General features: G+C 46.8%; 1 protein-coding gene across 2 annotated transcripts in view; it reads left to right on the forward strand.

Annotated features, from left to right (window-relative positions):
* Window positions 1-14,605, forward strand: part of TNFRSF17 (TNF receptor superfamily member 17) — a 54,410-nt gene that overhangs the window by 35,974 nt on the left and 3,831 nt on the right. The window contains exon 3 of one of the 2 annotated variants that reach the window (XM_033101153.1): window positions 14,429-14,581. In XM_033101153.1, coding sequence (XP_032957044.1) covers window positions 14,461-14,581 — 121 coding nt within the window. In that variant the 5' untranslated portion in view covers window positions 14,429-14,460. Of the gene's footprint in view, window positions 1-11,621; window positions 14,582-14,605 lie in introns of those variants that run through there. The other variant, XM_033101154.1, reaches the window with a different exon arrangement.

Genomic DNA, 14,605 nt, shown 5'->3' on the forward strand with positions numbered 1-14,605 from the left:
TTTGAAAGCATGAGTTTGCATATCATTATATGCACAACAAAAATATGTTAAATGGAAAATTTAAAGTAGGCTCACATGTATATTAAAATCATATCATTTGCACCATAGACATAATCTTAAATACAGGAATAAAGGAATTTATTTTAATCATAGCTCAGAATTGATGCTCTCCATTTCTGAAAACCTCTTAATCAGGAAATTTAAAAAAATATGTTTAAAATGCATGGTAACATATTTCAGAGCAATTCCAAATTTTAATGTGTGCAAATTATTCATATATTCATAATTTTATTCTAGTGCATGAGATATGAAGAGTCAAGAGCAGGGTAAAGGGAATATCCATGAGCTGCTTTAAAAAGCCTGTAAGTGAAATGAATTTAAATATTTTAACTACCCTCCTATTGACTCAGAGCTGTCACCAAAACATTAGCTATTTAATAAGATTGGAAGTTCTCATTGATTTGAAAGGCTAAATTGGTGAGAACTCTTTTAGAAAGCTTCCTTTCAAAAAGTCAGGCTTTCTGTAGAATTGAACCAAACTGCGATATGGTCCGCTGCTTTTCTGAAGCTGCTTTGGTTTGATTTGGAAAGTTTTAAAAGTAGTGCCAGCAAGGAAGGGAGTAAATGATTGAAAACGGAAGTACAAACATGCCTTGATAGTGAAAGTAGCCCTGGGGAGTTCCCAGCAAAATGAGCCTGCCGTTATTTATTATTTATTAAAATAAGAAATTCTCCTAAAAGTTAAGTAGGAGAAACGGAGGCTTTTGGCCAAAGTACCATGTAACCTGGAGGGTAGAATTGATGTTTCAGGCAGCCACCTCTCCAAGCGGCACACTCTGCCTGTCCATCCTTCCCTCCCGTGTGTGTGTGTGTGTGTGTGTGTGTGTGTATTTAATGACCTTCCTGCCTTGTGATATGTCTGTTTCTTGACCTGTCCCAGCAGTAGTAGTTGTGAATCCTTGCGTTCCTGGAGTCACTCAGAGGAGGCAGAGACTGACAGGAAGACCCCGGGGAATGTTCCAGGCCATGAGAACTGAATAATGACCTGGCCCATGCCCAGTGAGAGAGAAGAACGCTCTCCACTGTTTTATTTATCAAAAAGTAAAGTCTTCTTTATACAAGGAGACCTTCATGATGTATACAATCAAAAGAACACATGAAACGTTCATGTTCCTTGACCCACTACCGACCCCCTCCCCCTCTCCACCTGGGACCCTCGTTCTGCTCACTCCAAGATCAACAGGCATTGGTGCAATTATTTCCACTTGTCTTCTTCCAGGTATGTTCTATGCACTTGCCAACACACATGCACGTACAGCAATGGCTATAGGTTAGCATGTGATTTCTAATTTAGATCTTTTAAAATTCCAAGTTATACACGCTCCTAGTTTAAGGCTCAAATTGTGATATTGAACTTTATTTATTTATTTTTTAAAGATTTTATTGGGGAAGGGGAACAGGACTTTATTGGGGAACAGTGTGTACTTCCAGGCCTGTTTTCCAAGTCAAGTTGTTGTCCTTTCAGTCTTAGTTGTGGAGGGTGCAGCTCAGCTCCAGGTCCAGTTGCCGTTGTTAGTTGCAGGGGGTGCAGCCCACCATCCCTTGCGGGAGTCGAACTGGCAACCTTGTGGTTGAGAGGACGCACTCCAACCAACTGAGCCATCCTGGAGCTCAGGGGCAGCTCAGCTCAAGGTGCTGTGTTCAATCTTAGTTGCAGGGGGCGGAGCCCACCATCCCTTGAGGGACTCGAGGAATCGAACTGGCAGCCTTGTGGTTGAGAGCCCACTGGCCAATGTGGGAATCGAACCTGCAGCCTTCGGAGTTAGGAGCACGGAGCTCTAACCTCCTGAGCCACCGGGCCGGCCCGAGTGATGTTGAACTTTTATGAAGAACACCATCTACTGAGTCCTAACTGAGAGCCAGAGACCGAGCTACCATGGCGATCAAGGCAGTTCTGAACAATATCACAGATTGAATCATCTTTCCCTCGGGGTGGACAACGCCCACTTAATAGCCCCATCACTGGTGTCCGAAGTATTATCTCATTTAACCGTCACAACAACTCAAGTGGTAGGTGATACCGTTATCATTTCTCTTTTACAAAGGACGTAGCCGAAGCTCCAACCAGTAAACAAAAACCTGACAAAGCCACGTGACTAGTAACAGGCCCTTTGCAGAAACCCCAAAGCTGGCAGCCTGACTCCATGATGTGATGACTCAATGCAGGAACATTCCTGTTAGAAGGCTCTCTTGCATTGAAATGAGAGTAAAGGTCAGGAAAAGAAATTCAAAGGCAAAGCAAAAGGAGAAGGATGACATGCAACTTTTCATTCTGTGTCCCAGAGAGAGGGGCAGTCACCTTGAGTCAGGGCAGCAGTTCACTTGCTCTTCGCATGTAGTCAGAGGCCTCGGTTCTGGGGCGTTCTGTGCCCTGGAGAGGAAACTTCACGGAAGCTGCTGATAAAATGACGATGCATATCGTATCGCAGAACACAACCCCTGCTTGGGGTGTTGGGTTCCTTCTCAAGGTCAGTTTCCTCACCGCGTTTTGTACTTGACCTTCCATCATGAAGAAAGCAAAGTGAAGCAATTGTGGAAAACACTCTTGCTTTCAGGTATTGGAATGATTTCACAAAACAATGGAGTCTGCTAGGGCTGCCATGATAAAATGCTATGAACTGGGGGCTTAACAGAAATTTATTTTCTCCCAGTTGCGGAGGCTGGAAGCCCAAGGCCAAGGCGTCGCGGGTTTGCTTTCCCCTGAGTCTGTCCTTGGCTGTAGGCGGCCACCTTCTCACTGCGTCCTCCTCCCAGGACCCTCCTCTGTGCACGTCCATCCCCAATGACTTCATTTTATTTTAGTCACCCCTGTAAAGACCCACCTACAAATACAGTCACATTCCCAGGTGCTGCGGGCGGGGGTGTGTTAGGACTGAACATATGAACCTGGGGGACACAATTCAGCCCATAACACTCACTATTCACATTCCTTCCCATCCTCCTTTGCTTCGTTCCCCTCTTCTCTCACCATCGCGTGTCCCAAATAAAGCGTCAATACGTTTATCCTTTCCTCGGGTTCCATTTTTCCAGGAAATTCAGGCTAATAGTTTCAGGGGAAAAAAAACACAAAACAAATCCCACAGTTTAGCACCAACTCTATGTTCCATGTCCCAGTGGAGTTCCGTTGAATAGTTTCTACCCTAAATTAGATCATAAGACTTTCCTGTTTAAAATGTGCCAATGGCTTCCTGACGCGCTAGGTCTAAAACCCTCACTCCTAATCCTATAGGGCTCTACCCGACCTGTGCTCTGCTCATCTCTCCATTCTCACCTCCGACATGCCCGAGTCACACAGGTCGCCTTTCAGGTCCTCTAGCCTCCGTGCTCCCTTAACTCTGCCCTTCCCTTTGCCAGGTGCCTTGCACGGCTGCCTTCTTATTGATCTGGTGGGTCTCAGACTAAATGTCACCTTTTGTTTTTGTTTCCTAGTGCTGCCATAACAAAGTACCACAAACTTGGTGGCTTAAAACAACAGAAATGTATTCTCTTATCGTTCTGGAGGCCGGACGTCTGTCATCGGCAGGGCTGGGCTCCCTCTGAAGGCTCTGAGGTAGAATCCTTCCCTGCCTCTTCCGGCTTCTGGGGGCTGCCAGCAGTCCTGGGCATTCCTTGGTTTGTAGACGCACCACTCCAGTCTCTGCCTCCGTCTTCACGTGGCCTCTCCCTTGTGTCTGTCTATGTGCACATTTCCCTCTTCTTGTAAAGACACCAGCCAATGGATAGGGTCCATTCTACTCCAGCGCGACCTCATGTTCACGTGATTACATCTGCTAAGACCCTATTTGCAAGTAGGCTGCATTCACAGGTAGCAGAGGGTGGGTCTTCCACACATCTTTTCGGGGCTGCAGTTCCACCTGCCACTTCTCCTTAACACAATTCCTGTGAGCAGAATTCCTGAAGCACCGTATTCCTTCAGCCCTGTTTAAAAGCGGTGCACAGCCATGAAAATCTGCTGCTCAGATCTCCCACTGTGGCGAGTCCGATCGAATGGCCCCAGCTCCTGCTAGTGGGTCCTCACAGGGCTCCATGTCTGTCTGTCCTGGGTTAGTCATGGCCTTTCCTATGGGCAGATTCTCATCAGTACCACTTGTGGGAGGCTTATGGGATGCTTGACCCGTGGACATGGAATTCCACACGTTACCTTCGACCTGGGACCTGCTTCTCAGTGAGGGAAGCACAGGAGCGGGCCCAGGACCGCTGGTGATATCGTATTGTGTACCATCCAGGAGCAGCTGTTTGGAGAGGGCGTTGCATTGCTGAAATGGCAGCTGATATGCCGCACTCTGATAGATGGGCTGTTGCCTTCGAGATGCAGCACTCACATTACATCGGAGAGCGCTCTCTGATGCTGCGTCCCCAGTAGGCCACAAATCCGGGAACCGAGTGAGAGAAGCAGGAGTGCTCTTACCATCACTCCCAGTGATGCCCTAGAGGTTGTCTGCTTCCCATCTCTGGGAGTCTGGGCTCTGCCACGTGGTAGGTCCTGGTCCCCACAGGAAGTGCCCTGTCGACAGGGGACACAGCAAGGGCGCCATTGAACTACCAGCTGCACCAGGACACTCGGGACACCTGTGCCCAGACCAGCAGGAGAAAAGGGGACTCAGCTTACTTGTCGGGGTAATTGGTGCTGATCAGCTGGAAGAGGCAGGGCTGCTTTTCCGTGGGGGTGGGGGGCGGGGAGCAATCTATGTGACACACAAGGGACGTACCTAAGGCCCCCGGCAGTCCCTTGTCCCACTAACACTGTGAACCACCTGGGCAGAAACCCCGGCCTGATCTGGCACGCGTTCAGGCCGCTCAGGCCTGAAGGTTTGGGCCACACCGCCAACAGGCTGTCCAGACCGGTGAGGTGATAGCGGAGGGCCCAGGAGGTTTAGAATGCGTCGTGGAAGAGGAACGGGCGAGGGCCAGCTGCAGCCTCGGGACAACTGCTGCGACAAAGGCTTCAGCGTGAACCAGTAACTTCCCTCTTTGAAGTTGCCCCTCGGGAAGAAAGGCCCATGGAAGTCATGGAGGGCCCCTCCCCAAACATGCATGGAGGTGGGGTGGCCAGGACAGTGGCCTCTGAGACGTGCAGGGAGCATGCCTGACTGAGCACCCCCGCTGCTGCCACTCACTACCGCGTTCACCCTGAGACGAGGCTTCATGGCTGCTCCCAGCCAGGCCTGAGCACCGCAAGGGTATCGGTGCAGTAGGCCCATTTCTGCAGACAGTTTCTCTGATGGGCAACTTTGGCTCAGGAACTCCCCAGCGGGCCAGCCAAACCTTTCTTGGACTTGCATTGCAGTCTGAGACTCTTGCTACCCAGTTTCCCTTCCTTCCCCCTCTCCCTCAGGAGTGTCAGGCCTGCACATGGTCTGGAGATTCTTCCCCTTCTCTGCTTTCCTCCCTTTATTCTTCACAAGTGTTTCCCCCGAACCGTTGCAGTCTAACTCCATCTTGGTGACTGCCTCTTGGAGGACCCTCAGCTAACAATGGAGTGCCCCCCGCCCCCCGCCTCCCACTTACTTCTTTTCAGCCTGTGTCATTTATTTATTTATTTATTTATTTATTTATTTATTTATTTATTTAATTTAAGTCATAAATTTTATTGGGGAATATTGGGGATCAGTGTGTTTCTCCAGGGCCCACTAGCTCTAAGTCGTTGTCCTTCAATCTCGTTGTGGAGGGCGCAGCTCAACTCCAAGTCCAGTCACCATTTTCAATCTTTAGTTGTAGGGGGCGCAGCCGTCGAGGGAATCGAACCGTCAACCTTGTTGAGAGCTCGCGCTCCAACCAACTGAGCCATCCAGCTGCCCCTCCGTAAGCTCAGCAGCAGCTCGTTATCTTCAATCTAGTTGCGGAGGGCGCAGCTCACTGGCCCATGTGGGAATCGAACCGGCAACCCTGTTGCTCAGAGCTCACGTTCTAACCACCTGAGCCACCCGTCTGTATCTCAGCACCATGCTTTTTCCATAATAGCACATTCACAATTACCTGTTCTTTATTACTCTCTCGTGTTTGTTTGTTTTTTCTCTTTGCTTTTACTTTGTTTTTTTCTGTTTCCGCCACCAGGCTGTAAACTCCATTAGGATAGGAGCCATATCTGAAAGGAACTCACTGTTGTGCCCTGGAGCCTGGCATGGCACCTGGTATGTCGCGGGCAAATGATCAGTACTTATCACACGGGCGTATTGTTCATCTGGTGCTGTGGGCAGCACTGTCAGCATGCTCTGTCTTGTGGCTGCTGGTGTTTCAAGTGGAGACCCAAAGTGTCACAAGAAGTCAGTGAATTGAAAAACAAGAAATCAAACTTCCCTGACACGGTGAGCCTTACTGCAAACAGTCAAGACACCCTAGAAATCAGAGTGAAGCCACTTTGGAAAAGTCTACAGAGTGGACGGAGTGTGGCACGTCGGGTAGGGCTGAGAGGAAGCAATGCAAGGTATCCGAGGGGCTGATCTTCAAAGGCAGTCTTCACGGAAAGCTAGCAGGGGCTAGCAGAGGCACTCTGGACTCGGCCCCAAAGCAAATTAGCCTTTTCATGTCCACAGCAATCAAGACTTCTGCCGGATGTATAGAGATCTTAGTAAGAGGGACAGAAAGGGGGGCCAAAGTCTTTGCACTGGAAGCTGCCGGTACAGGACTCGCTCAGCAGGACTCCTGAGGTCTGTGCTTCATTAGGTCCTGGCTCCGAGCTGTTTCATCTCCTTCAAGTCCCCTTAGCACAAGGCCAGCTTCCCCTTGGCTCTGTTTCAAGTTGAAGAAGAAACTAAACCATCTGCAGTTTATGGGTACATGAGAGGACTTAGTGTTTGCTGTTCTTGTTAATTTTGTGTTCTTTGGAGGTTTCTTTTCATTTTGAACTGCAGTACACTAGAAAGGGCTTATTCAGTAATATTTAGTTCTCATAAAGAAGTTTTTAGTGGCAGTGAAGAGGCAGTACTGCCCAGTGGTTCACACCATGGCCTTGGACTCTGTATCAGTCAGGATAGGTGAGGTCATGTTGCAGTAACAAACAGCACCCAAACTCATTCACACACTGTGCCTGTCTTAGCTCGGGCTGCTATACCAAAATATCATAGACTGGGTGGCTGGGAAGTCCAAGACCAAGGTGCTGGCAGACTTGGTGTCTGAAGGAAGCACTCTCCCTGGCTTGCAGCTGGGTGCTTTTTCACTGTGTCATCCCATGCCATGAGCACAAAGCTCTAGGACATCTTTTCTTATATGGGCACTAATCCCATCATGGAGGCCTCACACTCATGACCTCATTGAAACCTAATGAACTCCCAAAGATCCCATTTCCAAATACCATCACACTGGGGACTATGGCTTCAACATATGCATTGGGGGGACACAAACATTAAGCCCGTAACAGTGTCCTTTCTGGGTCGGCCAGCTCCATGCTGCACCGCCCTCCCATTGGCACTCAGGCCCACAGAGCTGTCACCTTCTGGGGCACTGCCATTCACCATGGCAGAGAGAAAGAGGATGTGGTGAAGTAAGCACGGGCTCTGAAAGCTGCTGCTTTTAAGTGGTACACGTCCCTTCTGCTCACATTTTCTTGATCAAAAGCAAGTTACACATTCCCATGTAACTTCAAAGAGGAGCATGGAAAGTACAATCCTGCCTTAGTCTCAGGAGAGAACTGCAGTATTGGGAACAGCTCCAGTGATCCCCAGTCACACAGTCAGATGTTGCTGGGAAGGTATTTTCTAGATGGGACTAACATTTAAATCAGCAGACTCTGAATAAAGCCGATTACCCTCCATCACATAGGTGGCCCTCATCTAATTAGTTGAAGGCCCTAAGAGCACAGAACTTTCTTGTACCCAAACAAGAAAGAATTTGACCTCAAGTAGAAACCCTACTTGACTTTCCAGACTGCCTGGCTTGCCCTCTGCATTTTGGACTGAAGACTCTTTCCTGAATTATCAGCCTGGTGGCCTTTCCTACGATTGCACACTTGCCAGCCCCCACAATTGCATGAGCCAATTCCTTAAAATTCTCTCTCTCTCTCTCTCTCTCTCTCTCTCTCTCTCTCTCTCTCTCTCTCTCTCTCTCTCTCTCTCATACTGGCTCTCCTTCTCTGGAGAACCTTCACTAATACATAATTACACCTCCATTATAGAATCACTCCCACGTCCTGCCAACATCCAGTCCAGAGCTAAGCCTTGTTTCCTTGAACATTCTCCCAAATCACCTAACACAAGTTCAAATCCTATGATACAAACTTTCTAACCTTTGCTAATTGCCTAGTATGGGCTACATAACTTGTGGGGCTCAGGGCAAAATGAAAATGCAGGGCCCTTATTTAAAAATTACTAAGAGTTTCAAGATGGCGACTGCACAGCGTTCATCCAAGTACAAGGTGTGCGACCTGTTTACTTGCACAAGGCCGGGCGCTTACAGGCCACATGCTCACATAGTCGGCTCTGGAAACACCCCACGGTTCCCCCTGGTTGTGCTCAACTACCGGTGTGTTCCTGGAGGTCTCTGGCTGGAAGGCATTTTGAGAATTTCCTTCCAATCATTCATATATACGTAATCTTAAGTGAGAACCTATTTTCTCTCTTTACATATATACATTTTTCTATCCTGAACTTGTCGTATTAAAAATTATTCAAAACCATAACATTGATCAGTTGCAACATATTTAATATTACCTGTATCTATATCCATGTATGGATAGGCCACATTCCTTGTTAAAATTTGCTGTATGTACCTGATTGCTTGTATCTGTCTTGAAGCAGTGAAAAAGAAATGATCCAAAAATGTGTGAGAAATGAGCTTTTATATAATACATATGAGAGCACATAGAGAGAAAAAGCATGCTTATGTTTATTTAAGTAAGGTCGAGTATTAAAGAAAGCAATAAATAATTACCCAAATAATGTTGTAATAAATACATTCTATAACTATCAAAGTAAACGATGTTGAAAGCATCTAGCTATAGATGCAGCATTGCAACAATATTTGAATTTCTGGATGATGTTTCTCAACTTAGAGAAAAGGGAAGGATTTGTCGTTGGTCTGGACTTGTGGTTCCCTCTGCGCCTGCTCCATGCCACACTTCAGTCATCCTGTAAGAAGGGAACACTGGCATTTTACTCATCACCTTAGTACTAACCGTTTGCCTGAATTCATTTCTCAGTCTCACAGGCATCCTGTCCTCCAGCCTTGCAGTACCTCCTTGCCTCATCTTCCTTTGCAATTCTAGCATTTAATGCACAGTGCTGTTTTCCTGGCTTTGGTTTGTGGGGTGACTCTATTGATGTGGGGACTCCCTCCAGTTAGACTGCCTTAGCCAGCCTTGGGCAAACAAACTCCCCAGAGATGTGACTGGCTCAGAGCTTCTTGTTAATAGTAACAAAATCAATGAAGTTTGCTGGGCACTTACTCAGGGCCAGGGACTGACTGTGCTTAATTATTTGCACCTAAACTTATGTGCTCTATAGATTAATTCTTGCAACAATCCCAGGAAGTTGGTACTATTATCGAGGACATTGTTCCAGATAAGGAAACTGAGGCTCAAGAAGGTTAAGCCACTTCCTCAAGGCCACACAGTATCCACTGTGGCGAAGCTGGGCTTCAGATGTTTCTGTCTCCAAAACTTATGCCTTAATCATAGTGCTGTGTCCCTCTTTGGGCAGGATCTGGACAGTTCTGCGTGAATATCTACACTGTAGATTCAAAACAGGATTGAAGATGTGTACTGGTCAGGCTTGGTCAGTCAGCTGAATCACCAGCATAAGAGACACTGTAGAGGAATCAGACCTTCCACAATTATGGGAGGAGCTGGGGAGGCAAGAACCAGAGGAGTCACTGACCAACTAATCCGAGAAGCCGGGGACATCCAGCTGCTACCGTGGGGTCGTGAAGGGGAACACGTAGAATGGTCCAGGTCTCCCCTGCGGATTCTCCGTCTGTGAATCAGGAGCCAAGCATTAGGTGGTGGGGTCCAGGCCGCTGTTGGTCAGCAGGGCCAGCAGTTGGGAAGAAGAGCTGGAAGAGGAGCAAAGGACACTGAGGATATACTTGAGCCCATTTGCATCTTTGGGACCATCTCTCACTGCACGCAACCATGGTGTCCTTCAGAGAACAGTGGTTGCTGCTTCCTGCCCACTTTCCAAGTTTCCTGCACGTTCCTCTGTTGGCAGTGCTCTCCTGGAACCACACAGAGATGGAGAATCTGGGAGACACAGCTCCCAGAGGAACCAAGTGGACACAGCACGATGTAGCAGAGCCTATTCTAGGAAGTTGAGAGAAGACAAGGCTTGGATGTGAAGTCAGGGGCCTCCACTTGGCCATGGGGTGTCCAAATATTTGGCCAAACATTATTCTGGGTGTGTCTCTGAGGGTGTTTTGGGTGAGATCAGCATGTGAATGGGTGGACTGAATAAAGCAGACGGCCCTCCCCAATGTGGGTGGGCCTCGTTGAGTAAGGTGAAAACAAACTATCAGAAAACATCCTTATTTTAAAACCACGCTACTTCTGTTTTATCGTGGTTCTGCTAAGTCCCCAAATCACAGTCTTTGAGAACTGAAGGAAATCATGGAAATAATCTAACCTTACTTTTTCCAAATGGTGTTCCACAAAACATATTCTAAATGCTTATAGGTGGTCCTTGAACAAAAAGGGATTCTATGACCAAGTAGGTATGAGAAAGGCAGAATCCAAAAGTTTGAGATTCCTCTTAGACTTTGGAATGGAGATGTCAAGTAGGCAGTTGGCAGATGGTTCTGAATTTCAGGGAAAAGGTTAGAATTGGATGTATAGGTTTGAAAGTTAACACATTTAAAACATGGGAGAAGATGAGATGTCTCAGGAGAGTTTAGAAGGAGAGTCTGTGAGGTCTGGAGGTGCTGTAGTTCTCCTCCTGTGACCCTGAAGGGAGGACTAAGAATGCAGCCAACACCCAGAATATGGCAGCGCTGAGCCAGGTGACAGAAACCAGGAGATTGCTAGACGTAACTCAAGCCACTAAAGCTGATTCTACCATCACACTTTTCAGGTATAGCCAGGAAATTCCTTTCCAACTTAGGTTTTTGGCATTTAGTATAGAAAGAGTTCTGACTACTATATCTTCCAACTTCTTTTGCACATTTCTCTTAGTCTGTTTCCCCATCAGCTTACCTGTCCTGGAGGAGAATCAGCTGACCTGAGGGTGTCAGAATTAACCAGTCACCCCTATCTTGAGGCGCAAAGGGGAAAGTATGACTTACCCCAATCAGTGTCGGTTGTCGACATTTCAAGCATGAGTGGAGGAAGCAGTTAAGAATTGGTTAATATGGTTAAGAATTTTATTTTTATGCTTGGATTGCTAGCAACCAACCAAACCTGACTCTGGCTAATTTAAGCCCCAAAGGGACGTTACTGGAAGGACCAAAGGGTTCCCCACATAATCAAAGACAGAGCTGAAGGCGCTAAACAGCAGACCTGGGGAGGGGCAGGAACCCAAGCTGCCCTGGGTCGCCTCAGCAGGCTTTCACTGAACCCCGCTGGGCCGACCTTCACCATTCTGCAGCACCAAGGCCTGCCCGCTCTACGTTCAAGCTCGAATGTGTTTGGGGGTGAGAGCGTTAAGCCCCTTGACCTTGGTCCTTGGGAGCCCACCCCTGCGTATCTGAGAGGCTTGGCGACAGGCCAAGAAGGGTCTGCTAGGACCTTTTGAGGATAGAGCCAGCCCTGGGCTTCTCCAGGTTGCCCGAGACCTGCAGGTAATAAATAACTGCTGTAGGCTTCAGTGCTCTTAAGGCCCAGTGAGTGCGCCCGGGAAAGGCTTCCTTTGATGCTTTTGGTTTTCAGGCCTCATGCTGTCCCAGATTCTGCCCATCAGTGGTCTCTCTGCCATTTTTAATGGTCGTTCCTTTTTCCTTTGTCTATGATCTTTAGTCTGAGGAGACCTTCCTTTCATTCTACTTTCCTCCTCCAAGCTCCCCGCCTGCTATAGATTGAATGTTTGTGTCTCCCCACCCCAATTCCTATGTTGACAGCTAACCCTCAATGTGATGGTACTAGGTGAGGCTTTGGGGGTGATTCGGCCACGAAGATGGAGGCCTCACAAATGGGATGAGTGCTCTGATAAAAGAGGCTTCAGAGAGATCTCTCACCCCTTTTGTCATGTGGGGCTATAGTGTAAAGACAGCTGTTTATCAATGAGGAGGTGGGTTCTCGGCAGATGCCAACTCTGCTGAGAGCCTCATCCCGGACTTGCCCATTTCCACAACTGTGAGAAATAAAACTTTTTATTTATAAGCCACCCAGCCTATGGCATTTCGTTATAGCAGCCTGCACGAACTAAGATACCAACCTTCAAAAAAATGATTATTTAAAAAATAATCATTATTATTAAAAAAGAATTATTCAAACAGTACCAAAGCTTTTTCGATGAATAGGACGTCTTCTTCCCATCCTACATTTCCTGTCTCTTGCTAGAGGCAATAATTACTATCAGTCTCCTATGTATCTTCCCAGATGTAGCCCATGTTTATGTCTCTATCTACAAACCCTGATTTCTTTGTAAACACAGCAGATTATGCCCCTTGTTCAGTACTTTTATTTTCTACTCAGTGACGCAGTGTTCATTTCAGAACACATCTGACTCATTCTTTTTGACGGCTGTGTAGTATTCCCCTGTAAGGACCCCATGGATGGATAGGCTTTTGCAAATACAAGTGATGCTGCAGTTAACATCCTTCGACAGGTGACTTCAGGTACCTGAGGAAGCAGATGTCGGAAACAACAATGCTTTCTTTTCTAAGAGGTATCAAAGATTTGTGCTGCCTGTTTCCACCAGACTGCCCAGGCATGGCCCACACTGGCTGCCTCCTCCTTCTCTCTACCCCCTAAATACTCCAGTATGGCTTCCACCCACTGACACGCTCAAAAGTCAACCATGACCTCCTTTCTTAGTGCATCACCTCTGACTTTTCTGTAGAATTTTGATCTCACTGCCCATCACGTCCTGAAACTCCTTGCTTGGCTGTTATGGGAGATAATCTTTGTCCTCTCTCTAATCATGCTTTTCCTGTGACCTTCGCCTGTCTTCCAAAAGTCATCATTCGGCAGGAGCTTGAGGGAGTAGAACCTGCTGGGCCAGCCCTTTCTGCTCCTGGTTGTCTCACCCAGGTGGTCTCACCATTTAGCTCACTGCCTGGACCCAGAAGAACGTAAGGTTTTGGTCAATATCCAAGTTCAAACTCTCTTCTAGGCTCAAGTCCTTCATTAAAAAAAAAAGGTGCTCTTTGTAATTCCTGCACTTTATTATCACTGTTAATATTTATCCTGTACTATTTAAAAAATATGAAAATTGTAAAGAACAACAAAAAAACAGAGTAACACAGCGAATACCAATGTACCCAGCATTCAGCTTCATAAAGTGTGACCAGTACAGGTGAAGCCTCTTTTGTACCCTCCCCGCCCTTGAGAGATAATCATTATATTGAATTTGGAACTTGTCATTTCCTTGCTTTTTAACTGAGTCCTGCATTTCTGACTGACCTCTCTGGATATCTCCATATGGGTATCTCACTCAGCATGGTTAAAAGCAAATACAAGTGATTCCATTTATGTAAAAAGGAAATACATTATATAAATCTATCCATCCATCCACAGAAATCCTTCCAGAAAGATCTGTATCAGGCCTCTCCGAGATGACATAACATTAACAGTGATTATTTCTGGATGCTAGGACTATGGGTAGTTTTTCTATCTACTCGTATTTTCCAAATTTTCACTAATGGAACATGGATTACTTTAATAATAACAATTTGATAATACCCCAAACCTATCTTCCCCACCAACCTTCATGCCAATTTAGCTCTGACCCTAGACTTCCCTATTTCTATCAGAATTCTGGAATTCTTCCTAGGTTCAAAACTTGGCAGGCGTGATTGATACCCATTTCCTTCTCTCACACTCCCTATATTTTGGCATTGAGTGAATTTCCATCTCTTCTGTTAGACTGTAAGTTCCAAAGATAAGACTTTGTCTTATCCAGCTCCCTGGGGCCTGTCACATAACACAGCTCATAAACAGATGCTTCAAAAATGGTCGCTGAACCTTCTGCTTGATGCCTAAGGCTTGTCTGCATCTTGCAACTGTCACCTGGCTGAGACACTGTTGCTATAAATAAGCAGTTTCTGTTTCAGGTATGGTTTTCCCTTGATATTTACACACCATCTCTTACCCCACCCAAGCCTCAAACTTCTAGAGGGAGTTAGAGCTGGTATTCAAATCCTTAGCCACAATGCAGGGACCCCATTAAGACCCAAGCCATCCACGTAAGCTTCTTTTTATCCCCTCGGCGTTGTAGCTGCTGTCACTCCACTTGCTGGAGAATTCTTGACGAGATTTTGCTTGTCTTCCATGCTGTTCTTTCTGTAGTCTCCTTGTTTCTTTTCGCAATCAAGTTCCAGATGGCTCAGCAGTGCTCCTCCCCAAATCAGTATTTTGACGGATTGCTGAATGCTTGCAAACCATGTCACCTTCGCTGTTCTAATAGCCCTCCGACATGTCAGCGTTACTGTAATAACACAAGTAAGTGCTACAGCTTGAACAATC

This window comes from Rhinolophus ferrumequinum (genome assembly GCF_004115265.2).
Source record: "Rhinolophus ferrumequinum isolate MPI-CBG mRhiFer1 chromosome 15 unlocalized genomic scaffold, mRhiFer1_v1.p scaffold_54_arrow_ctg1_1, whole genome shotgun sequence".
Lineage (NCBI taxonomy): Eukaryota > Metazoa > Chordata > Mammalia > Chiroptera > Rhinolophidae > Rhinolophus > Rhinolophus ferrumequinum.